At 41.4% G+C, this 27,668-nt stretch overlaps 1 protein-coding gene across 14 annotated transcripts in view; it reads left to right on the top strand.

The window, feature by feature from the left end:
• DLGAP1 (DLG associated protein 1) overlaps positions 1–27,668 on the top strand; it is a 328,443-nt gene that overhangs the window by 285,449 nt on the left and 15,326 nt on the right. For all 14 annotated transcript variants that reach the window (XM_047087011.1, XM_047087010.1, XM_047087023.1 and 11 more), the window contains one exon: positions 16,699–17,120. In XM_047087011.1, coding sequence (XP_046942967.1) covers positions 16,699–17,120 — 422 coding nt within the window. The remainder of the gene's footprint in view (positions 1–16,698; positions 17,121–27,668) is intronic.

The raw sequence follows: 27,668 nt of genomic DNA, 5'->3' as shown, positions 1-27,668 counted from the left end.
AGAGGAAAAGCAAAGAAGTAATCAAGGAAACGAGTAGAGTAATTCAACCCAAGAAAGGGGGGAAAGGGAGGCCTCAGGATGATGGAGAAGAGAAGTCTCCAGACAACAGTTATGCAGCAGGTCTAGGGAGTGACTGGGCGTGATGGAGCAGGTCAGAAGCTCTGTGAAAAGATGAATTCAAGAAGACTTGTAGAATACCTGATGTGTTTGTTCCAATGCATGCAGAGGAAACTACACATCTGAGGGTATTTTGAGGATTGAGTAAGTGCTAGGTACATAAAAATTAAGCAAACTTTTAAAAAGGAAAAAAAATTTGCAGGAAGGAGAATATAATATGGCATAGTGATTTGTTAGGGCTGCTAGAGAGAAGCACCACAGACAGGGTGGCTTAAACAGCAGAAATTTATTTCCTCACAGTTTCAAAAGCTACAAGTCCAAGATCAAGGTGTTGATAGGGTTGATAGGGTTTCTTCTGTGGCCCTTGGTTTGTGGATGGCTGTCTTCCCCCTGTGTCTTCAGATGTTTTTCCCTCTGTGTCTGTCTGTGTCCCTCTTCTTTTAAAGATATCAATCACATTGGATTAGGGCCCACTCCTATGACTTCATTTTACTTTAATTAACTCTTTAAAGACCCTGCCTCCGAACCAGTCACATTCTGAGGTACTGGGGGTTAGGACTGTCATACAGGAATTTGCTGGGGGAGAAGCGCACAACTGAGGCCATAACACACAATCAGCTGTGAATGCTATTTCCTGGTCATAATAATGTAGTCACAAAAAGCAAGTTCTGAAAATTTAATCAAATTTACAATGTAACTATATCAGGAGAATGGAAAAAATAATGAAACAGACCAGAAGTGTGTGTGTGTGTGTGTGTGTGTGTGTGTGTGTGTGTGTGTGTGAGGGAGAGAGAGAGAGAGAGAGAGACAGACAGACAGACAGAAACAGAGACAGGGATGGAGACAGAGACAGAGACAGAGAGAGAATGAGGAGGAAGAGGAAATGAAGATGAGGTGGGAAAATCTAAAGGTTCACCTTTCCTAAAGACAAAAACTAAATAATAAACAAATAACAATATTTGTTATGTAGAGGTAGTATTTAAAAGTAGCTGCCTGTGGAACAGAAAATTATTGCATCACTGGACCAGGGATTCCCATTTTTCCTAGCCAGCCTTGCAGAACTACTTGATATTTTAAAACTGTGTGCAGGTATAACTTTGATAAAAATCAAAAGTGACTGATCAAAATAGTAACGTATAGTACTATGATGATTACCTTTGTGCAACAAGTATTTTTGCTACTTCAGATTATTCCATTTCTGGGTCTAATTTCAAATATCTGGGTCTAAAGATTTCAAACATTTTTTAATGTTCTTGATGCCCATTTGCAAAGAGCTCCTGAAAAAATCTGCACCACTTTACACTCAGAGGTAGGCACTTGAGGGTGCAAATATCTGACCTCTTCAAATCCCATCATTGTTTTAGTGGCTTTATTGAAATGGACATACAATTAACCGTACATATGAAGTGTAGAATTTGTTCAATTTTTGCATATATTTATCATAAATGTATACATAATGGAACTATCACCACCATCAAAATAGAGAACACATCCATCACCTCCAAAAGTCTCCACTTACCCCTTTATAGTTAGCCCCTCCTGCCCACCCACCTCTCCTCCCCTACCCCTTGCCTTACTTGTTCCCACTTGTTTGCATTTTCTAGAATTTTATTTAAATAAGATATCCTTTTAAAATATTTATTGATATATGTGTATGGATCTATTTTTGCATTCTCTGTGCTGTTCCATTGATCTAATTGCCTATCTTCATGCCAATACCACACTGTTTTAACTATTGTAGCTTTATAGTAAGTTTTACAGTTAGTATATGTCCTCCAACTTCCTTTTTTCAAAGTTTTTTTTTTTCTTTTTGCCACTCTAGGTCCTTTGCCTTTTTTTTAAGTTTGTTTATTTATTTATTTTGAGAGAGGGAGCACGAGCACAAGTGGGGGAGGGGCAGAGAGTGAGGGGGAGAGAGAATCTCAAGTAGGTTCCTCACTGTCAATGTAGAGCCCAATGAGGGGCTTGAACTCACGAACCATGAGATCATGACCTGAGCTGAAATCAAGAGTCTGACACTTAACCGACTAAGCCACCCAGGTGCCCTGGTCCTTTGCCTTTCCATAATGAGTTTTAGAAAGAGTTTGTCCATTTCTGTTAGACCTACTGGATTTTGATTGAGACTGCACTGACTCTATACATCACTGGAGATTTGACATCTTAACAATCTCTCTTTTTTTCTTTAGCAATATTATGCAATCCACAGTGTAAACATCTTGCACATACTTTGTCAGATTTGTCCATAGATATTTTTTTTTTCCTGATATTATAAAGGATATTTATTCTTACTTCACTTACCAACTGTCTTTTGTTAGGTCAGACAAATACCATTGATTTTTGTGTGTTGATCTTCTATCCCGTAATGTCACTAAACTCGCCTATTAGTTTTAGTGACTTTTGTAGAGTCTATATACGATTTTCTAGACTATTGTGTTATCTACGAAAAAAAAAGGACAGATTTATTTCTTCTTTTCATCTGGATGCAGTGTGGACACCCTTGCCTTCTTCCTGATCTCCCGTAAAAATATGCAGTCTTTCACCGTTAAATATTATGTGAGCTTTAGGTTTTTGGTAAATGCCTTTTACTGAATTGAGGAAGTTTCTGTCTATTTCTAGCGTGTTGAGAATTGTAGTCAGAAATGGATATTGGATTTTGTCAAATGCTTTTTTTTTTTTTTTTTAATCTAAAGAGATATCTGGGGTGCCTGGGTGGCTCAGTCGGTTAAGCATCCGACTTTGGCTCAGGTCATGATCTCGTGGTTCGTGAGTTCAAGCCCCGCGTCAGGCTCTGTGCTGACAGCTCGGAGCCTGGAGCCTGTTTCAGATTCTGTGTCTCCCTCTCTCTCTCTGCCCCTCCCCCGTTCATGCTCTCTCTCTGTCTCAAAAATAAATAAACGTTAAAAAAAATTTTTTTTAATAAAAAAAAAGATATCACAAGGTTTTTCATTTAAACTATTTAATATGATGAACTGCACTGATTGATTTTTGTTTTAATTATGGTAAAATACATATAAAATAAAATTTACCAGGGTGTCTGCCTGGCTCAGTCAGTTGATCATCCAACTCTTGATTTCGGCTCAGGTCATGACTTCACAGTTTGTGAGTTTGAGACACCCCCCCCATTGGGCTCTGTGCTGACAGTGCAGAGCCTGCTTGGGATTCTTTCGTTCTCCCTCTCTCTCTGCCCCTCCCCAATCATGCTCTCTCTTGCTCTCTCTCTCTCTCTCTAAAAATAAATGAATAAACTTAAAAACCTTTTTTTTAATTACCACCTTGACCATTTTTGCTGTACAATTCAATGGCATTAAGTACATTCACAGTATTGCACAACCATTGCCACTATCTAGTTCCAAAATATTTTCATCACTTTGAACAAAAATCCTATAACCATTAAATAGTTGCTGCCTATTCACCCTTCGAGCCTTTTGAAACTGCTAATCTGTTTTCTGTCTTTATGGATTTGCCTATTCTGGATATTTTTTTTTCTTAAAGTTTATTTATTTTGGGAGAAAAAGTATGTGTGTGAGCAGGGGAGGGGCAAAGAGAGAGGGAGGGAGACGAGAGAGACAGAGGGAGAAGGAGAGAGAGAGAATCCCAAGCAGGCTCCACACTGTCAGCACAGAGTCCAATGCATGGCTGGAACTCAGAAAATGTGAGATCATGACCTGAGCCAAAACCAAGAGTCAGAAACTTAACTGACTGAGCCAACCAGGCACCCCATATTCTGGATATTTCTTATAAATGGAATCATACAATATGTGGCCTTTTGTTTCAGGTTTGAGGTTCACCCATGTTGTAGCCTGAAACAGTATTTCATTCCCTTTTATGGCTGAACAACCATAATATGGTTATACTACATTATTTATTCATTCATCCATTCATGGACATTTGGGATGTTTTATCTTTTGGCTATTATGAATACAGCTACTACAAACATTCGTGTACAAGTTTTTGTTTGAACATCTGTCTTTAATTCTTTTTGGTATTTACCTAGGAGTACAATTGCTGGGTCATATGCTAATTCTATGTTTAGGATTCCTTTTTGAGGAAGCACCAAATTATATTCCACAGCAACTATACCATTTTACATTCCCACCAACAGTGTATGAGTGTTCCAATTTCTCCATTTTTTTTTTTTTTGCCAACACCTGTTATTTTCCATTTTTAAAAACTATGACTATCCTAGTAGATATGAAGTGGTATCTCATTGTGGCTTAAATTTGCATTTTCTTAATGACTACTGATGTTGATTATCTTTTCATGTGTTCACTGGCCATTTGTTTATCTCTTTGGAGATATATCTATTTGAGTCCTTTTCCCATTTTTTTATTTAAAAACATTTTTTAATGTTTATTTATTTTTGAGAGAGAGAGAGAGAGAGAAAGAAAGAGAGAGAGAGAGAGAGAGAAACACAAGTGGGGAAGGGGTAGAGAGAGAGGGAGACAGAATCTGAAGCAGGCTCCAAGCTGTCAGCACAGAGCCCTCTGTGGGCTCAAACCCACAAACTGCTGAGATCATGGCCTGAGCTGAAGTCAGTCACTTAACTGACCGAGTCACCCAGGTGTCCAGCTTTTGCCCATTTTTAAAATTAGGTTGTTTGGGGCACCTGGGTGGCTCAGTTGCTTAAGCGTCCAACTTCGGCTCAGGTCATGCATGATCTCCCGATTCATGAGTTCAAACCCCGCATCAGTCTCTGTGCTGACAGCTCAGAGCCTGGAGCCTGCTTCAGATTCTGTGTGTGTCTCTCTCTCTGCCCCTCCTGCATTGACGCTCTCTCTCTCCCTCTCTCAAAATAAACATTAAAAAAAATTTTTTTTAAATCTTAAAAAAATTAGGTTACTTGTTTTTATTGTTAAGTAGTGTAAGAGTTCTTTATATATTCTGGATACCAGACCCTCATCAGATATATGACTTATAAATATCTTCTCTCCCTCTTTGGGTTGTCTTTTTACTCTATTGAATGCACAAAAGTTTTTAATTTTGATGATGTCCAATTTTTCTCATCACTTGTGTTTTCAATGTCATATTTAAGAAACAATTGCCAAATCCAAAATAATGAAGATTTGCCCCTATGTTTTCCTCAAAGAATGTCAGAGTTTTAACTCTTAAATTCAGGCTTTTGACCTGTTTTGAGCAAACTTTTCTATGTGGTGTGAGGTAAGGATCCAATTTCATTATTTTGCATGTGGCTATTCAGTTGTCTTTGACTGATTTTTTAATGTTAACCCAACTTTACATTCTGGGATAACCCCAATTTGTCATCATGTATAATCCTTTTTATATGTCATTGGATTTAATTTGCTAATATTTGGTTAAGAATATTTGCATCTGTATTCATGAAAAATATTGTTCTGTAGTTTTCTTGTATTGTCTTTGCTGTCTTTGGTCTTAGAATAATAATATCCTCATAGAAAGACCTAGGAGGTATTTTTTCATCCTCAATTTTCTAAAAATGTTTGTGTAAAATTGTTACAATTTTTTTAATTAGATATTTAACTGAGTAACCAGTGAAACTGCCTGGATGTGGAGTTTGCTTTGTGCAAAAAATTTTTAACTACAAATTCAATTTCTTTAATAGATATAGGGCTATTTACGTCATTGATTTCTTCTTACTTGATCCTTGATAGTTTGTCTTTCAAGGAATTTGTCTACTTCATCTGCGTTATCCAATTTGTTGGTATAAAGTTGTTCATGATATTCATTTAATATAATTTTAATAGCTATAGAATCTGTAGTGATGACACCTCTCTCCTTTCTGATATTGGTAATGTGTGTCTTTTCTTTTTTTTCCTCATCAGTCTGGCTAGAAGATTATTAATTTTATCAATTTTTAAAAGAAAAAAACTTTGACTTTACTGATATTTCTCTATTATTTTTCTGTTTTCTATTTGATTGATTTTTGCTTTTGTCTTTTTCATTTCCTTTATTCTGTTTACCATAGAATCCATTTGCTCTTCTATTTTTTAATTTCTTAAAGTAGCAGATGAACATTGAATTGAGACCTTTATTTTTTTGTATTATTGATGTCAATGCTATAAATGTCCCCTTAAGTACTGTTTTAACTACATCCCACAAATTCTGATTATTGTATTTTCATTTTCATTCAGTTCAAAATGTTTCCTAATCTCCTTCTTTGTGTTCATAGTCTTTGTGTTATCTAGCTCACAAATATTTTGAGACTTGGCAAGTATCATTTAGTTATTGATTTCTATTTAATTCTATTGTGACCAGACTCTATACTTTATGTCTTGAATCCTTTAAAATTCATTGAGATTTGTGTTGTGGCCCAAAATACTGTCTATCTTGCTAAATAATCTGTGTGTACTTGAAATAAAATGTTATTATGCTATTTTTAAGTGGAGTATTCTGTAAATGCCAATTAGGTCAGGTTAGTTTTTTAAATTTCTCTATAAATTTCTGATTTTCTGTTTATACATTCTATCAATTATTGAGAAAGAAATGTTGAAACCTCTGACTATACTTGTGAATTTATCTATTTCTCCTTATTGTTCTATCAATTTTTGCTTCATGTATTTTGAAGATCTCTTATTAGGTACATAAACATTTAAGATTATTATATCTTCTTGATGAATTGGCTCCTTTATCATTAGGAAACATCCCTCTTTCTCCCTGGCAATATTTTTTTGTTATGAAATCTACCTTGTCTGATATTAAGATAGCAATTGAACTTTCTTTTTTTCTTTCTTTCTTTTTTTTCTTAAGCTCTACACCCAACATGGGATTCAAACTCATGACCCCAAGATCAAGAGTCACATGCTCTACCAACTGAGAATTTTCTTTTCATTAGTGTTAGCATGATGTATCATTTTCATTCTTTCACTTTTAAATTATTCATGTCTTTATAATTAAAGTGGTTTGGGGGGCACCTGGGTGACTCAGTCAATTAAGCGTCCAACTCTTGATTTCGGCTCAGGTCATGATCTCACCATTCGTGAGTTTGAGCCCCATGTTGGGCTCTATGCTGATAGTGCAAAGCCTGCTTGAGATTCGTTCTCCCTCTCTTTCTGCCCCTCCACTGCTCACTCTCTCCCTCTCTCTCTCTCTCAAAAATAAGTAAACCTTTTTTTTAAGAAATTTTTAATGGCACGTGGGTGACTCAGTTAAGTGTCCAACTCTTGATTTCTGCTCAGGTCATGGTCTTACCATTCATGAGTTTAAGCCCCACATTGGGCTCTGCACTGGAGTGTGGAACCTGCTTGCAATTCTCTCTCCTTCTCTCTCCACCCTTCCTTCACTTGTACTCTCTTTTTAAAAAATAAATAAACTTTTTTAAAGAAGTGGTTTTTATGGGCAGCATATAGTTAGGTTTTGCTTTTTAATCAAATCTCACAACCTCTTCCTTTTCATTGGAATACTTAGACCACTTACATTTAATGTAATTGTTGATGTGTTTGGGTTTAATTCTGTCAGCTTGTATTTGTTATTTATTATCTCTTCTTTGTCCTATATTTCATTTTTTTCTGCTTTCCGTTGGATTGTCTTTTTATGATTCCATTTTATTCCCTTTGTTTTCTTATTAGCTATAACTTTCTATTGTATTTTTTAGGGGTCGCTATAGAGATTATCATGTATATCTTTAATTTATTACAATATACCTTCAATGGAAATTAGATCATTTTGTATATAAGAATCTTAAAATAATATGTTTCCATTCCTCTACTACCCACATTAGTGCTATCGTTATCAAACATTTTACTTCTACATGTATTAAAAATCCATAATATATTATTATTTTTGCTTTAAACAGTTATCTTTAACACAATTTAAATAAAAGGGGAAAAAATCCTATTTGTTCACAAAGTTATGATTTCCAGTGTTCTTCATTCCTTTGTGTAGATCCAAATTTCCATCTAGCATCATTTTCCTTACCCTTAAAAGACTTCTTTTAACCTGTCTTATAGTGCATGTGTGCTCATGATGACAACTTACAGCTTTTGTATATCAAGAGTCATTATTTTGTCATTTTAAAAAGACGCTTTTTGAGGGCGCCTGGGTGGCTCAGTCAGTTAAGCATCTGACTTCAGCTCAGGTCATTATCTCATGATTCATGAGTTTGAGCCCCATACCAGGCTCTGTGCTGACAGCTCAGAGCCTGGAGCCTGCTTCAGAGTCTGTGTCTCCCTCTCTCTCTGCCCTTCCCCCACTCACACTCTGCCTCTCTCTCTCTCTCAAAAATAAATAAAAATTTTCTAAAAACTTAAAAAGTAAATTAATTAATTAAAAGATGCATTTTTTTGTGTTTTTTGTTTTTTGGTTTTTTTTTTTTTCCCAAAGAGGGACAAATATACTCCAGCTGTGGGTAGGTTTCTTACCCCATGCATTCACTGTGGATAAATACTCTATTGAGACCCTGCGAGGATCTCTGGGTTCTCTCTGTGCAGTTCTCTCTTCTGCCACACTCTGCCTTGCAAACTCCCACTGCAAGTCCCCTCCTGGGACTCCCAGCTATGTCTCATCAAGTCAGGGAGACTGCTAGCACCACACAGAGACCCCTCCCTGTGCTGCGGCCTGGACATTTTCTCTGATCAGTCAACACAGGTAATCACTGAACTTGTTTCCCACATCTCATGATCACTGCTCTTCACTGTCTGACATCAAGTATCTTGAAAACACTTGTTTCATATATTTTTCCTTTTTTTTTTTTTAGTTGTTTCAGTTAGAAGAATAAATTCAGTCATTCTTACCCCATCTTGGCCAAAAGCAGAAATCGTCCATATATGTTTTATTTAGCCTAAAGTGGGGTAAGCCCTGTTATTGAGCACTACTCTGTGGCTTGAAAGGTCCTGGAATGTATGGGAATGTACTGAAGCTCTGGGGGAAAAATATTCCAGTCAAGAGATCCAGTCTGAAAGTAACTACCTATCTGTCTTTAAAATGTGGGTGTTGGAGGGAGCGCCTGGGTGGCTCAGTGGATTGAGCGTCTGACTTCAGCTCAGGTCATGATCTCACAATTTGTGGGTTTAAGCTCCACGCTGGGCTCTGTGCTGACAGCTCAGAGCCTGGAGCTTGCTTCAGAGTCTGTGTCTCCCTTTCTCTCTCTGTCCCTCCCCCGCTTGTGCTCTCTCTCTTGCTCTCAAAAATAAATAAACATTTAAAAAGTAAAATAAATAAACTGTGGGAGTTGAATATAATTAACATCAATAACCTCTTTTTATGTGTAAGTTCTCGGATTCAACATTCCAGCAGTGTTTCCTCAAATTTAGAGTAGCATCATACATAGATGGAGACTCTTTGTTGAGGTCTAGGTTTAATCTCCTAGATCTTGCCTTCCTGCTTATCGTCATATTTCCCAGGTAGCTGTGTTGCCATCATAATCTCTAGTTCAGAAATAAGAGAAGTGTGGGTAAGTGTGTGATACAGGTTCTGGCTACCTGCCCCTGTTGCAACCCAGCTACCTTTTATGGGGGTAAATATTTATGATATATCTTGGAACAATTATAAAGCGATCATCTTTGGTCTCTAAAACTGAAAATGTTAAGGAGCGGTAGAGGCTTTGATATTATATACTCTTATTTATTAACAGTGTCAAATTGACAAATTGACATCTGTCTTTAGTGCACAGAGAGAAGCTCCTGGTCTCAGGAAAGAAAATTCCAAACTGTTATTTTTCTGGTGTGTATATATTTAAATTCTTTTTAAGATTTTATTTTTAAGTAACCTCCATGCCGAATGTGGGGCTCGAACTTACAACCCCAAGATCAAGAGTCACATGCTTCACTGACTGAGCCAACCAGGTGCCCCTTAATATCTTTATCTGTGTCTTTGTAAACTACTTCTTAACTGGCTGGGATCTGTATCTAGAAATCATCCAAGTGAGAGTCAGTGTTACTGCAAGGGCTATTTGTCTTCAGTATCCAGGGGATTAAAGGAGAAAGCTTTTCCTAGAATAAGTGGGTAAGAAATCACTTTGTGACCTCTTTCCTTCCCTCATCAACTCCCCATGGCTGCCTGCCATCCCTTTATTAAATCGATGAAGTTGGGTAACAGTGAATGTCTTGAGCAGGATCTGTGTGTTTGGAGGTGCATGTATGCAAAGGGAAAGCCAAGATCTTTCCATTTATACTTCATTTATGGTATGGGAATGGGAGCAGATGGATACTTGGATGATTTGCATAAAGTCTCTTGTCTTTCTTATCTCCATTTGGTGGAACCATCTCCTTCTCTCCTAGTATACCTTTTGTACATTATGAAATAATACTCAGACCCCCGGGGACACATTTAATGCTAAGGGGAAAAAATGCATCGAAATGTGGTCGTGAATGACACCTGCCATTTCGGCAGGTCGGTGAATGCACACATAGGGTCATAGGCGTTGAAGGAAATTGCCTTCAAGCTATTATGAAATTTGCTCCCCATTTCTAGAAACAAATGTCTCTGTGAATAGGAATAATTCGAGTCTTGTTTTTTCACCAAAATTACCTCTATTTCCAAAATATTCTAAGTTTTAAAAATTTTCTTTGCTTCACACATTAAAGCTCATGGCTTCATAACTGGATGTAACAAGCATGTGCAAAGGTAGTGTTGTTTTCTCTTTCAGCATAAAGTCAACGACTATAAAAGATGCTTCTGACTGTAAATGACTTAAATACATAAACAGTGGGGTTTGTAGTGAGTTGTGACTTTTCAACTAAGCAGGATTTTTTTTTATAGTTTATTTAATTATCTTGAGAGAGAGAGAGTGCGCATGATTACAGGAGGGACAGAGAGAGAGGGAAAGAGAGAGAATCCCAAGCAGGCTCTGAACTATCAGCACAGAGCCCAAGGCAGAACTCAACTCACAAACCATGAGATCATGACCTGAGCTGAAGTCAGATGCTTTAACAACTGAGCCACCCAGGTGCCCCTCAACTAAGCAAGATGTTAAAACAAGAAGCCAACATTGAGACATCTTCTGACAGCCAGTTCGGGACCACAAACTTAGACTGTTGGCGGTCAAAGACAGCCCTCCTTTGCCAACCTGGAAGCTTGGACCAATTCCCACTGTTCACAGCTTCTTTGGAGTACTACATAGCCTAGGACCCACCCTTGATATTACATTTGGCAAATCACTTCTTTTCCTTGCCAAGTTAACAATACCATGACTTAGCCAAATAGCACTTACAATACACCGGAGTTTGAAAGGTGTGGCATTCATGCATTTCAAATTTTAAAAGCCTGACTCTTGGCATAATTCCTGATAAGCCTCATACATTTTCTCCTCCATTCCTTCCTTCCTTCCTTTTTTCTTCTTTCTCCCCCACCTCCATCTTTCTCCCTCCCTCTTTCCTTCCTCCCTTCCTTCCCTTCTTCTTTCTGTCTTCTCTCTCTCCCTCTCTTTGTTTTTCTTTCTTCCTTTCCACATGTTTTTACAGATAATGTAGTTTGCAAAAGAAAAATGATCCTCCAACTCACAAGCCCATGGCCTCCGTTTGACACCAAAATAAGACAGTAAGACAAATAATGAGTGAGACCTCTCAGGCTTTTGTTAGTTACCTGGGGTCAACAGTCAAGGAGTGACCTACTGCTCTGGTTGCGGGACCTACTGCTCCCGCAGTCAGTTTGAGGATGTTTTGTTGAGACTCCTAACCAAGGTTCCTATAGTGGCAGCCCATCAAGGATACTAGCACCTGCCCAGCTGGTACTGAAAGGGGGCTGGCAACATGCCAGGCCCTCTCAGAAGCTAGCTGATGATCACAAGCCCACTGTCAATACTGTCCGTTTCTTCCCTTTAATTGGTAAATGCATTACAAAAGAGGGAGTTTTTACGTAGAAAACTTACTCTGTTTTCCTTTGCTGAAAGAGATCTTCAGGTAAAAGAATGGACATAATGGATTTTGAATAATGAATGGATGCTTGTTTTGAGGTAGTTTTATTTTTTTAATGAATTTTTAAAGATATTTATATTTTTTATTAATGCTTATTTATCTTTGAGAGAGAGACAGAGCAGGGGAGGGGCAGAGTGAGAGGGAGGCACAGAATCCAAAGCAGGCTCCAGGCTCCGAGCTGTCAGCACAGAGTCTGATACAGGGCTTGAACTCTTGAACCATGAGATCATGATCTGAGCCAAAGTCAGATGCTTAACCAACTGAGCCTATCCAGGTGCCCCTTGAGGTAGCTTTAAAATCTGTCAATAAGACAGTGCTAACCATCTCAAACGGGGAGCAGGAGGGTCCCTTCCCACTGAATCCGCGACAGGGTTGTATTCCGCCTAGGTTCCTCCATGAGCTGTTCTAACTGGGAAGCTGATCTGATGAGAGAGAATCTCTTTTTTAGCAGGTTTTAATTCTTGATCTCAATCTCCTCTCACCCCCACACCTTTCTTTTGATCTATCTTTTATATAAGGAGACGTCTCGGGTTTTTACATCAGTTAAAGGGTGCCATTTCACAAAATACCCAGATGGTTGCACTTTTGAAGAGTAGCATTTTCAGATCCCACATCTATTCAGCCTTGACAGCAGGCTTAGTGAAGAATGTCTAAAGCCTCCCACAAAGAAAGAACAAACAGCACAGAACTAGTGTTTCTCCCTTTGAAACTAGAGTTAGCCCTGGAAAGCAACCATTATGTGAATGAGAGGGATGAAGAAGATAACCAGAGGCTAGAGGATTCGGTAACAGAATGACTGAGTTCGTCTCCTCCAGATAAGTTTATGGCTTGGGTCTCACACAGTTGAACACCTTGCAAGTCCTGAAGACACTGACTGTGCTTAGGTTTTGTTTTGGTTTGTTTGTTTGTTTGTTTTGCTCGTGACTTAACTTTATTTAAATGCAGTCCCATCATGTACCATCTTTGTGTTGATTTCTATGTGCAGAAAAGTCACCGTGAGGGGATGGGCAGCAGAAAATCCTCCTATTACACGTATAAATGTGTTTCAGAGAAAGTGCACAAAGTAACAGCAGAGTGAATGTGACCAAGTGACTTTCCCCTTGCTGTCCCAAACAGACAGGGTATTGTGTCCCATACTGGTTGATCCAGTCTTTGGTTTCATGGTTTCCTGCTCCTTAGGTCAGAATATTGGCCGGTCCTTTACAGAAGTTGTCATGATTACACATTGTGCCTTCAGGGCATGAAGTACTAAGAAGCTTTACGACTGGCATTGTAGGTTTGGAAATGGCAAGCCCCTGGGGTCAGCTTATGGGTTTATACGACCTCTCAGCAACCGATCTCTTCTTTTTTTTTTTTTTTTTTTTTAATGTTTATTTATTTATTTTTGAAAGGGATAGACAGAGAGCAAGCAGGGGAGGGGCAGAGAGAGAAAAGAGAGAATCCCAAGCAGGTTCCACGCTGTCAGTGCAGAGCCCAACTCGGGCTCAGACCCACAAACCGCAAGATCCTGACCTGAGTGGAAAGAGCGTTGGACGCTCAAACCAGTGAGCCACTGTGTTTTTTAAAATACAGAAATTCACCCAACGACTCCTTTTGTGTTCCTATCAAAATTCGAAAACAGCCATAACAACTTCATTGTGCTCTTCACTCAGAAGGAACTTTGTACTTGAAAGACATGAAATGTTTTGCAGAGCAGAACATTCTTTGAAAGCTCTGGGTGGAAGAAAGCACTTGCTTAAGGAACTTAATTGAGAGAAACAGGGCAGCCAGGACGGGCTGCCTGAGTTCAAAGGCACCGCTTTTAATCCCAAACCTTTTTAATTTTCCTTAACTTTTATTTCTTTCTGGGTGACTAAACTGCAAACTTCTACTCATGTACTGCCAAGTAATTTTTCTTAAGAAGGTGGATACTTTACAGGATTCAGAGCCAGGAGCCCTCTATCAGGAATGCTGGTGGTATGGTTTTGTGTAGGTAAAAACAGAGGCACAGGAGAGGTCACTCTGTTTTGTGTGTGGAACAGACTCTGTCTCTGGCAAGTTTGCTGCGATTGAGAAAAAAATAAGGCACTTCTTTAAGTCTGGAAAATGCAGTGCCTCTGGCAATACATGATCTTGGAGAGTGAAGCCCAGTGTTCTTATAGTTGAGATTTGGTGTTAGTAGAACAGCCAGACTGCAAGTTGACTTGCAATGTCAACTGTTGCAAGGAGAGGCATCCAATTCACACACCTGCGTCTGCAAAGAAAGCTGAGCTTCAGGAGATGACATTTAACATTCAGGGGGATGAATAAGAAGAATGCAGAAAAGGCCGACTGCAGCCAAGACGTAAGTGGCTATTGGAAGAATCACGTGAGCAAAACTGTTCTTCCTTTCGCTCCAGTACAAGACATCTGTACCATGGCTTTCAGACTTTCACACTATGTGATTCTTTTTTTGGCCCATTTGAGAGTTAAGGATCTTATAAAATGACCAGCTAAAATACCTTCAACAGAAGTAATTTCTTGAAAACAGCAAACAATGAGATGGGCCAGCTTTTTTTTTGACTGGTCTACCTTCATAAAATGAGTGGCCAGAATCACACCATATTTGATTACGCTGATCATCCTAACAACTAACACAGATCAATAGTGCAGCCACCTTTTTTTTTTCTAAAGCTTTATTTTCTAGGGGAAAACAATGGATTTGTTGTGATGCAAAACAGTATGGTAGATCCTCAAAAAATTAAAAATAGAATTACTGTATGATACAGTAATTTCTCTTCTGGGTTTATACGCAAAACAATGGAAAACTCAGTCTCAAAGAGATATTTGTACACTCATGTTCAAAGAAGCATTATTCAAAATAGCCAAAAGGTGGAAGCAACCCAAGTGTCCATCTACAAATGAATGGATAAACAAAATGTGGTATATACAGAAAATGGAGTATCATTCAGCCTTAAAAAGGAAGGAAATTCTGACATATGTTATAGCATGGAAGAAGCTTAAAGACATTTTGCTACATGAGGGGCGCCTGTGGCTCAGTCAGTTTAGCGTCCAAATGTTGGTTTAGGCTCAGGTCATGATCTCACAGTTTGTGATTTCGAGCCCCACCTCAGGCTCTATGCTGACAGCTGCCTGGAATTCTCTCTCTCCCCCTCTCTCCCTCCCTTCCCCCCCTCTCTCTCTATCAAAACTAAACTGTAAAAAAAGGCATCATGCTAGGTGAAATAATCCAGTTCTAAAAGGACAAATACAGTATGGTTCCACTTATATGAGAGAGCTAGAGAAGTCAAATTCCATAGAGACAGAAAGTAGAATGGTGGTTGACATAGGCTGGGAGGAAGGGGCCGAGGGGAGCTGTTTAATGGGTACAGTTTCAACTGAGAAAGCTGAAAACATTCTGGAGACGCATGATGGTAATGGTTGTACAACAATGTGAATGTACTTGATGCCACTGAACCACACACTTAAAAATGGTTTAAGTAGTAAATTTTATGTTATGTATATTTTTTCACAATAAAAAATAAATAAAAATATTAGATCAAGAGGTCACCTTAATAAAAGAGTACTGGGGCACCTGAGTGGCTCAATTGGTTAAGCATCTGACTTCCGCTCAGGTCATGATCTCACAGTTTCTGAGTTTGAGCTCACATTAGGCTCTTTGCTGTCAGTGGCTGAACCCTCTTGGATCCTCTGTCTCCCTCTCTCTGCCCCTCCCCTGCTCTCTCTCTCTCTCTCAAAAATAAACAAACAATTAAAAAAAAAAGTACAGAGTAGGCAACAGGCACATGACGCTGCCTTCAGCAGACTTATATTCTCTGCCATTGTTGCCTGCCTGCTCTACGAGCTAATGAAGTTTTTTGTAAGTGTTTTAAATTACTTCAGGCCCACACCTCCCCTTGCCCCTTGTCTGAGAAAGAATTCACTGGTCCTCTGTTCTTCTCCACCCCTCCCACCTTCCATATGCCCTCATCTTCATTGTCAGGGTCAACTAGAGATGTCAGAGCCATCTGGTTGAAAACCACCGATTACATGAATATCCTTAAAAAATGCTCACACTGAATCTGCGAACAGGTTGTCTTGTATCCTCTTGGTACAAGGACTGTGGGAAGGGAAATTAAAGGTGCAGAGGAGAATGGTACCAGAGAACTCTAGAACTGTGAGCTGATTTTGCCCCAAAGGCTTTGTGTCAAATGGTAATAATGAACTTTCGATCAAGAGACAGGTGAATGAGTCCTCAGACAGGAGAAGGAGTTTTAATTTTAAGAGGAACCTAATGACATTTTGGTTTGCTTTCAGAAAGTCTTACTTCGTAAACGCTGTCCTTAGAAAAAAATGTGGTTATGCAGGATTCACAATAGGCTTGGACCAGGTTGGGTTGCTTTTGTTTCCTGGATTTTTAAGCAAATTATGCAGAATTCTTTCCTTACCCCTCAGCAACCTGAGTATCAGAATTCGAGCCATCCCAGCTTTGTGGAGGAAGTTGGACTCTGGACATTTTGCTGGCTTTCACAGCTACACACATTGCTTCTAACATTTCTCTAGAGATGCTTTAATATTGTATTGAACAAAAATGAGAGAGCCATGATACGTATATAAGAGCTATCGCAACCGATATGCTTGTGTCAAGGGCCTACCCCGCCCCCTCCCGCCCCCCCCCCCCCCCCCGCCAGACTGAGAGGGTAGGACCCCCTGCTGCCATACCCATGAAGAAAAGTAGAAATGCTCTCGCTTCGAGAAATAGCCTTGAACTCAATCTTCCTTTCTCCATTCCTCCAAGCTTCCGCAGGTTCACTCGATCCAACAGCGTGACGACAGCCGTACAGGCCGACCTGGACTTCCACGATAATCTGGAAAACTCTCTGGAGTCTATAGAGGACAATTCGTGCCCCGGCCCAATGGCCAGACAGTTCTCCCGGGACGCGAGCACCTCCACCGTCAGCATCCAGGGCTCAGGAAACCACTACCACGCCTGCGCAGCCGACGACGACTTCGATGCGGATTTTGACCCTTCGATTCTGCCTCCCCCGGATCCCTGGATTGACTCGATCACCGAAGACCCCCTGGAGGCCGTCCAAAGGTCGGTGTGCCACCGGGACGGCCACTGGTTTCTGAAGCTCCTCCAAGCAGAGCGGGACCGCATGGAAGGGTGGTGCCAGCAGATGGAGCGAGAAGAGCGGGAAAACAACCTGCCGGAAGACAGTAAGTAACGCCCGCTGCGCACTCCGCACTTCCGGCGCTCGCGCGCGGGCTGAGCGGCGTCTTTAGGCTTGGCGCTCCCTTCCCTACCGGTTCCGGTGTCCGGCCCTGCAGCTCCGCACCCCGCCGCCGGACTGGGTGGGACTGCTGGGCCATTCCGGCTGAGCGTCCAGATGCCCCGCGCTGCCCGATAAAAAGAAACCGGCTGGGCGGGTGTAACACCTTCGCCAGCTCCAGCCCCATGCCCTCTAGCTCTAGATCTCTTCTCTGAAAAGTACCAAGCTCAACGTGGGGGGGGCCAGCTCGAGTTCCTACAACCGCTCCTCTTTCCCAAGAGGATCCTGAAATGGGTGCTGATTCTTAAGGGATTGACAGTAATTCTGACGAGTGTCCAGGGTCACCGGTGAGATTTATAATCTCACAGTTTTATTACTTTCCGTAACGTACGATATGAAAACAAGGCCGATAATGCATAGGCCAGTAGGGACCAGGCTTATTCAGATTCATAAGCCCGTTTAGCATGCACTTTCATTGGTTTTAGGAAGGCAAACCCTCAGCCACTAAGTTAACACAAATTTCAACGTAACGGGTTAAAGTAAATGATGAATAAATAAATGATGGGGGCCGTGCACACTGTTATTCTCAAACTTGGCTTTTTAACACAATAATTCCTATTAACAAATGACAAGGGGCGCCTGACTGGCTGAGTCCATAGAGCATGGGACTGTTGATCTCAGTGTCTTGAGTCCAAGCCCCTCATTGGGCATGGCGTTTACGTTAAACACACACACACACACACACACACACAATTGACAACAAAATGACCAGGTTACCTCAATTCTAAGGCATGTTTTCCACATTTTTAACAACTCTGAAATTGGGATATAGTTTATAATCAGCGTGTATTTCAGTGTTGTGTGTTTATTTTCCTCTGAAAAACAATTATCAAATGAATGGTGGATCCTCCAACTGATGATATTTTTGAATCAAAGAAATTTAGGCATTTAGGGGTAAGCATTTAAGCCTATCTTCATTTTTGCGTGGTAACTACCTAGAAGAGTATTGTTATGATGTGACTTTTTAGACCTATTTTTTAAATCATTTAACTTTTTCTCATAAAAAATATAAAACATGCACAAAAGTAGAGAGTTTAGTACAATGTACCTATCACCCAACACCACTGGCCAGCCTCATTTTCTTATCTTCCCCCATTAGTCATTTATGCTGGATTATCTTAAAGAAAGTCCAAAGCATTGTGGCACATTACTATGTACCCACTGATAAGGATTTTTTTTTTACATAATCATCATACATTATCATCCCTAATAAAAATATCAATAATTTCTTTATAATTAGACCTTGAGCCTATGTCTAATTGTGGTAAATAGACTTACTAAATGAACCAAACTAATTGTGTCACGAGGCAGTGAGTTTTCTATCAAGGAAGTATTTTTTATGAAAACTGAGTCTGGAAAAGAATGATTAGCAGACTGTGGGATTTCCTCCCTGTGTCTTGCTCTCAGCTCTTCTCTGCATTCATTCCTCTTGCCTGAACCCTATCAACTGGCTGACTAGCTTATTTGTTGCCTTGATGAGCAGATTAGAAAACCCGTAAGTAGGTTTCTGAAACGTTCCTCATGTTATAAGTGCAAACAACTTAGCAGTGGGAGAGTGATCTCCTTGACAGTTGCCCCTAACCGTTGATGTCATTCCAGGCTCACCTGAATGTTGATCTACAAGCAGAATTAGCTTTTTGCCCTGGTGACAGGAGGAGGAGGCACCACCCAGCAGCAATGGATGGGGTGGGTTTCAGTAAGGAAGTCTTAGCAATAACATCTTCCTCCCTTCTTTTCCCTTGGTGGCTATACCCAGAGTTAATTAGATTTTCCTAGGAAAAATGCTGGTGTCTAAGGAGCAACAGCCTCTGATGTATTTATTGCTCAACAGAACAAGCTAATTTTCAGATTTCGGTGCATTCACCTCATTAGTTCAGGACTCATTCTAGCTTCCTGGTTGACTTCCTATAGGACCCAGGAAAGTCACTCATGTGTTTTCTTCCCATCTAAGACTGGATCTACTTCTCTCAACCCAGCTTTATAGTGATGCACAAGGACAGTCATGGTATAACGATTTAGGAAAATCTTCTTCAACACTAAAGGAGCCCTGACAAGTTACCACGTTTTGATACAAACACATGTATTTGAAAGGTGACAATCTTGTCAGAAAACCAGGTTCTCATTGTGTGTTCAGGATCAAAGAGAAGCATTTCGTATTTTGAAATGTGCACTCTTGGAAAAGTCCCAAAGTAATGAACATGAAGGAGCAACCCATTTATTCACTGTTACAGAATTTTACTTCACATGTTACTTAAAGCACTGATTTATAAATAGAATTTAGCAAATCCATTCCATAAGAAGGTATTTTGCTATAATGAGATTCCTTCTAAAGAATAAAAACTGCTGTCTTTGTCCCTGAAGAGCCCACCATTAATAAGCTATACTCCTTACGGACATTTTCTTCGTAGTAGAGATACATTTTATCAAATCTCCACTTTATTTTGCAAGGTTGCTGCCTGGGGGGAGGTGTGAGGGTCATGGTTGCAGAACAGACAAAGATAACTAGGGGTGGGAGTATTTCTTGGTACTTTGTTTTAAAAGTACTCAGCTGGGGGCGCCTGGGTGGCGCAGTCGGTTAAGCGTCCGACTTCAGCCAGGTCATGATCTCGCGGTCCGTGAGTTCGAGCCCCGCGTCGGGCTCTGGGCTGATGGCTCAGAGCCTGGAGCCTGTTTCCGATTCTGTGTCTCCCTCTCTCTCTGCCCCTCCCCCGTTCATGCTCTGTCTCTCTCTGTCCCAAAAATAAATAAATGTTGAAAAAAAAAAAATAAAAGTACTCAGCTGGATAAATTAGTCTTAGATGGCAAGTATGCAGTGAAACCTGCTTCACTGGGGAGTTGGTCTTCCTTCCTCGTTTGAAACATATGTTAATATCAGAAACCCCTTCTCTAATTAAAAATAGTTACACTCAGCAGCAATAAATAGAACAGAACAGTGGAGGTGATGGTCTGAGTTCTGTCTGCTCAGCGTCCACTGTCCCTTGGACCAAGGTCCCTAACAACCCCCGATCTCAAAAAAATCCTAGGATTTCTAGAATACAGTTTGAAAGCCAATGGTCTGTAGCGAGGAGTCCAAATTATTAGTTTTTTTAATATAACTTTATAACTTTAGATCAAACAACTAACACAAAGTTTAGATGAAAATGCCTTTATGCATGCTTTTGTAAATGTACAAAAATGATTCAAATCCATAACATCTATTCATATAAGCCCATCTCGCCTACAAAATATGGCTCTCCCTTCAAGTCTCAGCTTGGGCCTCACCTTCTGGAAGTCTTTGCGGAATGCCTCCCCTCAGGCTGAGTTGGGTGTGTCTCCCTCGTGATTCCATAATAGCCTGTATATCTGTCTATCAGCTCTTTCCAACATTATTTTACAGCAGTCTATGTGTCTCTCTCCTCCACTGAAAAATGAGCTGAGGACAGAAATTATTCTTATCTCATTCATCTTTATAGACACTGCCCTTCTGATGGTTCCTGGTACATAGGAGGGGATCAGTGAATATGTATTTGAATCTGGGAAATATTTTGGAAATTCTGTGTTACAAAAGTATTTTACCTTGCAAAATGTTTGTTCTTCAGTAGTTACAGAATTTTCAATGAGTAATTAGAAGTCGTTGTTGCCAAAAGTAGGAAGGGGGCGGGGGGATCCTTGGTGAGATGAAGAGCCCTGCCGATCAGAACAAGGGTTTGGCAGAGGGAGAGGAACACGTGGCATAGAAATGGTAGAACCCGGGGTGCCTGGGTGGCTCAGTCAGTTGAGCGTCCGACTTCAACTCAGGTCATGATCTCACGGTCTGTGAGTTCGAGCCCCGCATCGAGCTCTGGGCTGATGGCTCGGAGCCTGGAGCCTGCTTCCGATTCTGTGTCTCTCTCTCTCCGCCACTCCCCCGTTTATGCTCGATCTCTCTCTGTCTCAAAAATAAATAAACGTTAAAAAATTTAAAAAAAAAAAAAAAAGAAATGGTAGAACCCTTCTGTGTCAGTCAGCAGGATGATCTGGAGGAATCCTGTATGTCCTGTCCAGTTCTTGGGATGTGATTCCATTCGACAAGCACTTGCAGGCTTTATCTTTCAGGCCCAGGAGCTTCAATTCACCAGCATTCCAGAATTCTGAATAGTGCAGAGGTAACTCCACATGCCCAGGTCAAAGAGTCGCCAATTCCAAAGGAGGCAAATCCAAATCAGTGAGGGTCTGACCAGACAGCCATAGCCACCCTCCATGGGAAGAAGGGAGAACAGAAGCACATGAAAGAATATTCATCTTGTCCTTACAATACCCCGGGCAATGGGCTGGACACTGACAGGTGTTTTATTTGCCCTCAAAACAGCTCTCTGGCAGTATCTTGTCCAAGGTCACAGAACACAGAAGTGTCTGATGGAACAGATACAACATGAATAACATTTGACAAGATAATGATACTCTTGTGTGTCACTCAGTGCTGTCCTCTAAAGCTCTCCATACATATCTGTCCCTCGCTCCTTGGCAACCACAATTCTGTTCTGATAACTGGGACCGGAGCTGCGGAGAGCCTTTGTTTTACGCATTCTCTAATTTAACCTTTTCTTTTTTTATAAGAGGCTCGGTGAGGAAGAGAGGCCAAGCCTGTCTGGTAGGCACAGCCAATTTCTGAGTAACCAGCTTTAAAAAAAAATCTGTGTACACCCAGAAAAATAGCTTTGACAAATGAGTCAAGCCCAGATATATCTGTCTCTTGGCCAAGCCACCTTATGTGTTCTTTGGGTCCCGTACAAGGCAGTACATTCAGGGTACATGACGAAGGTGGCTCTCTGACAAATCCCTTCCAGGATACGTAGTCTTCAAAATCATCATGGAAGTGTAAGTAGAATAGAGTGAGAGAAAGGAAGACTCGGACCATACTTGCTTAATTTATTTTCTGAGGCACTGGAATGATCCCAATTCTTAAATACTCAAAAATGTTTGGTGGATATACTTAATGCCTCTGAACTGTACACTTAAAAATGGTTCAGGGGCGCCTGGGTGGCTCAGTCAGTTGAGCATCTGACTCTCGATTTAGGTCATGATCTCATGGTCATGGCTCCGGGCCCTGCATGGGGCTTGGCGCTGGGCGTGGAGCCTGCTTGGGATTCTCTTTCTCCCTCTCTCTCTCTGCTCCTCCCTTGCTTGTGTATGGAAGGAAGGAAGGAAGGAAGGAAGGAAGGAAGGAAGGAAGGAAGGAAGGGAGGAAGGAAGGGAGGAAGGAAAGAAGGAGAGGAAGGGGAGGAGGAAAGAAGGAAGGAAGGAAGGAAGGAAGGAAGGAAGGAAGGAAGGAAGGAAGTGGGAGGGAGAGAATGGTTGAAATGGTAGGTCTGATGTATATTTTATCACACACAAAAAATCCCACCCTCCCTTCCAAAAAAAGCCTACAGCAGCTGAAGGTACTGGAATAAGCTACCTATCATCACATTCACAGTCATCAGGCTCATAAGAATATAAGGTATTTTTGTTACATTTTGTTTAAATGTAAAATACATGGCGTTCCTGGGGGATGAAAAAGAAGTTGGAAACAGAACCTTCTCACTCAATGGGAACGTGAGGTATAGATGCAGGGTGGCATAGTTGCAGTAATGTTTCTTGATTAGAGAGTTAAAAAAAGAAAGGAACCATCCGATTTTAAATACTTTTTCAGTTCTCACTTATTTTATGATGCCATTATCCTGAGTCTGACAGCTGCTTCCTAGGGACGTTGTTTTTGGCATTCCAGGACTGGAAAGCACTTTCCTGGTTTACCTGAAGCGGTTAAACGCGCACGACCAAGGGCGGCATGAGAAAAGGCATTTGTGGTTGCCTGGTAGTGTCGTGTTATCTTTGAAAAGCATAACTGTAAATTCTCTGGGTGTGTGGAGCTATTATGTTCCCTGATAAAATGAAAGCAGAGCGAGGACTTTCGTTCCTGTTTCCAATGTTCATCCCTAACAGCCGATTGTGGGGTTTGGGGCTTGGTAACAAAGTAATGAAAATCTGCAGTGAGTGAGGTTTCCTCCAAGCCCTGGCAGCTGACAGAATGCTTGTTCCCCCAGCTCTTGAAGTAAAATGATACAAGCTTTTCTCAGACAATGAAGCCCTTGTGTGGAACAGCTGTCTCGGGGAGATGGCTCAGTGCTATTTGACAGTGGCTTGTATGTTACATAGATACGTCTGGTATTATCTGACCGGGAATGAAATGGCCAGATGGAACCAAACGCTCCCGACTAGGAATGCAGTCTAGCAATGTGGGTTAAAAACAGAGGCTCGGGTTTCAGCGGCCCTACGATGAAATACTGGTTGATTGTACTTGGAAATCGATCTTTGCCTCCTGAATTGTGGACGACTTATATGTGGAATTTTCAGGCTTTATCTGAAATAAACTGATAAACCTAGAGCGTGTGCAGGAGGCAGATTAATTCCACTTTAATTTTGCCTGGTAACAGCATCCCAGTTAGTGAAACTTGGCCTTGGGTCCCCCAAAAGGCTTGTGAGCCTTGGCAGCAAATGCGGGACTGGAAATGAAACCTGAAAAGGGGTTTGCCTGGTTTCAGGTTGAGTTACGGAAGCTGTGCACAGTCATCGCTGTGACCGTCTATCAGTGCCATCACCAGGGTTACTCTGCCCAGGTGCCTGTGTTGTGTCCCGGCAGCCTGTGGGTGGCAAACAGAGAAGCTCTCTCTCTGATTTCTGCAACTCATCTGCCTCAAGCCTTATGTATTTCTAAGCAGGACGAGGTGGGTGTATTCTAGCTCCTTTCTATTTTATTCTCATCTTACTTTTGAAGTGACCTTCAAAAATTCCCCCCCTGCCCCAGGATCCCCCCACACACACCCATACACATAGATGCATGTGCGAGCACATATGTGCACACACACACACACACACACACACACACCCTGCATAGCCTCTTTTTTAAGGTCTGGCCACCCTGAAATTAGTGACCGCAGAGGAAGTGGCAGTAATGAAAAGGAAATCGTGTATAATGTGCCTTATGTTTAACCTTCTGGAATGCTCAGTTCAGTTTGGTCTGCACAGCACTGGGCACAAAGAAGAAGGTTTGGGTGCCAGAAGGACATTACAGAGCATCCTTTTGTGGGTGTGTTGCACTGGGAGTGGTCTCAGGGCTGAGGAGGGTGCTGAGGCATGGAGAGGTGGAGTGTGTGACCTGCAATGATCTTCTGTTCTCTAGGCCAGTGGGATTCCATCATTCCAGACTGCCTCTGTGCTGCAGAGAAGCAGGAATTCCAGAGAGGGACTGAGGCAAGATCTCTGATGGTTTTCTCTAACAACAACTATTCATGTGGGATATAATTGCAATGGACTTCAAACACAGCATTCAGTTCTTTTCTTCTGTGTTACCAAGAGAAACGTTTTATAATTTCATTCTATTCCGTTTTCAAAGGCTCAAGAACTATATTTTTCTATAGGATGTGTATACTGCTATTATTTCATGGCTGTTGTAAATCGAGATATGGGTTGAAGTATAACCATCGTTTACGAGTAAGACTCTTGGATTATGAACTGGGAGAAAAAAATAAAGTTAGCTGAGCTTTTGAAAACTTGCTCTTTACAAACAAAGCAATATTTTCTTCCATGTTTTAACCCTTTGGAAGCTTTTAGCTTATGAGGCTATTTCTACTTGAGAATTCTCTATTCATTACTCCCTGAGTTTTGGCTCCTTTAAAAAAAAAAAAAAAAGAAGAAGAAGCATTCTTGTAAAATGCCGAGCAAGCACTGTCAGCCAGGAATGAAACAGATCCATGTTTTCTATGGAGACCTTTTGTTGACAGCAGGTCTGGATCACAAATGTGTTTGAGAAGCAGCTGGGCAATTGGTTGGAGAAATTCTTTTCAGGGAGGACACATTTGTAAATAAGAATGTCTCTACATGAATAATCCCAACTTGAAATCACACAGATTTGGTGTGACAAAGCCACATAAATTTCAAGTAAGTGGGTGGATCCACTTTTTACAAATTCCTTTTCCCTCTTCATCCCTAAAATCTACAACGTTGGGGGTGGGGGAGAAGCCAGGTGAGTGAATTAGTTGAGGATAAGGAGGTTTAATTCATCCACAGACACATTCATCTTATTCCAGATGGCTTGGCTCTTCCAGCCTAAATCGGCCCAAATAGTGTTGTAAACAGAAACCCAAAAGGAATAATAGCCCAGCTAAGACTATATTAGCTAATTCATTAGTCAGGACTGTAACTTAAAAAGTGATGCCAGACATAGTCAAAACCTTAAAGAATCAGAATGTGTAAGGTCTGGAATGTTGCAGCTAATTTGTTTTTCTAGTTAACAAAGACTTTGTAGACGAGTCTATTAGTTTCAAAACTTATTCCTTGAACAGGACACCAAGAATTACCCATGTAATTACCCACAGTCCGTGCCATTTGAAGGGCTTGAGGTCTGGGGGCGCCTGGGTGGCTCAGTCAGTTGAACATGCTGCTGTCAGATCCTCTGTCCCCTTCTCTCTCTGCCCCTCCCCCACTTGTGCTCTCTCAAAAATAAATAAAACATTTAAAGAAAAAAAGAAAGGCTTGAGGTCTGGTTAAAGAGTCAGACATATAAATAGATCATGCTGGAAAGAATGTGGGAAGGGCAGAGACAGCTCTCTGCATGGGAATCTGAGGAGCAGTGGGGAGTGAGAGGGGAAAGGAGATAGGGCTTTCTGGAGGAGGTACACCTGAGCAGGGTGGGGGCTGGGGGGGGAGGGCTCGCGTAGGAGGCATCCTCAGCTTGGTGTTTAGCTTGAGCAAGGGCTTCGAGAAGAGAGACAGCTTTTGACTCTGGGCAACTGGTGACCCAGAGCACTGAAAGGGTGGGCAGAGGTAAGGCTGAACAGGTGGGCCATGCCTGCAAGCCCACTGAAGAAAGTTACCTGCTTACCCCATGGATGATAGGGAGCCATGGAAAAGCCCCCCTAGTTCCCCTAATGAAACCAGACCTCCAAGACTGGCATCCACACTGTGGATGGCCTTGTAGCCCTAATGATAATCAACTTGGGAATCCTGAGGGAAACATGGATTTGGGGAGACAAGAGGCATTGAGTGGATACTTAGATATGGGGGGGCTGATATACACTGGAGTTATAAATTTGGGACACATAAACAAATTTCCAAAATAGCTGAAACCATGAGAATGATGAGCCTATTCAAGGGGGATCAGGGAAGTGGGCTCAGGACTGAATTTTGTGTTCAGAATCTACAAGGTAAAGAGGGAGAGCCCTAAGGAACAAGGAATGCAGCGTCAGAGCCAAAGACTGCATGTGGGAGCCTTTGGGCCAAATGAAGAGATACCCAGAAGAATAAGGAGTTAGGACTTCAACATTTGAATGTTGGGAGCACACAATGCAGTCCAGGACAAGGAAGAAGAGGAATTTTATATTAGCTGGAGGGGATCGTGAGATTGGGGAGGAGTTTCCCCCCCTTGGGGGGGAGAGACTGGAGGACACTCACAGGCATCCCTGGTTGTGCTATAGCACAGAGAGGCATAGGTCACAGAGACAGGGACAGACTTATGGAGCACGTTCTCAGAGCAGCCAGAAGGGAATCAGGCAAATCAGATGGGAGGAGTGAATGTAGGAAAGTCTTTTTGGTGGGAGCGGCTAACAGTCATGGAGAGGGGACGTTAGGAATGAATGTAAGTAATTTTCTCCTGGCACCTGGCATCTCTTTTGTTATCCAGCTAGCCAGAAAGGTCTGCTGCTTGCCCATCATGTAGAACCCTCACACTCTTTAGAGGTTTAGGGGACTAGACCAGTATTAGGAGAGGCAGAACGTGGAGAATATTCCTGCGTGATTCAGCTTTCTTCATCTCATAGGAGGCACAGTTATCGCTGAAGACGAGGAGGCAGGGTTGAGTTGCAAGTGAGCAAGAGTCAGAAAGGGAGAGTCGGAGAGGGAGGGAGCAGAGATCATCTCAGAGGACTAAGGAACAGCAATGAAATCAGCTGAGTTTGCAAATTGTGGGTTCATAGTGGCACCGAGCCACAGGACTAAACACTGGAACACAAGATGGGAATATAGCTCTCCAGGCTTGCAGGACTTACCTGGCCTGCTCTGCACCTGAAAATGGACCTTGTTTTGCAAGAGAAGCTGCTTCTCATGAGGAGGGCTCTGACCCTTCATTTTGCCATGAGTTTGCTTCCTGCACAAGGCTCCAGCTGGGTGGTGTGGGTGTCCAGCACTGGCTAGGGTTCTGTCTCCTCTCTCTGTCTCCCAGCAACCAGTTGGCCACTGTTCCAGCTCTTAGAGGTGGGAGAACTCTGCCAGACTCTGCCAGAAAATCTGGGCCCCTGAATAATTGTTATGACTTCCTTATACACAGAGACCAAAGAAATTATTGACCCCTGCCTAAATCTGCCTGAATGAAATCCACCAAATAAACAAATAAATAAATAAACAAACAAATAAATAAAGACATTCAAGAAAGGTTGGAGTATGAAGA

This window comes from Lynx rufus, unplaced genomic scaffold (genome assembly GCF_022079265.1).
Source record: "Lynx rufus isolate CCGP_SWC_20201006 ecotype Redwood Valley unplaced genomic scaffold, mLynRuf1.p SCAF_22, whole genome shotgun sequence".
Classification (NCBI taxonomy): Eukaryota; Metazoa; Chordata; class Mammalia; order Carnivora; family Felidae; genus Lynx; species Lynx rufus.
Note: the sequence above shows the minus strand (reverse complement) of the source record. Positions and strands in the feature narration are given on the sequence as shown.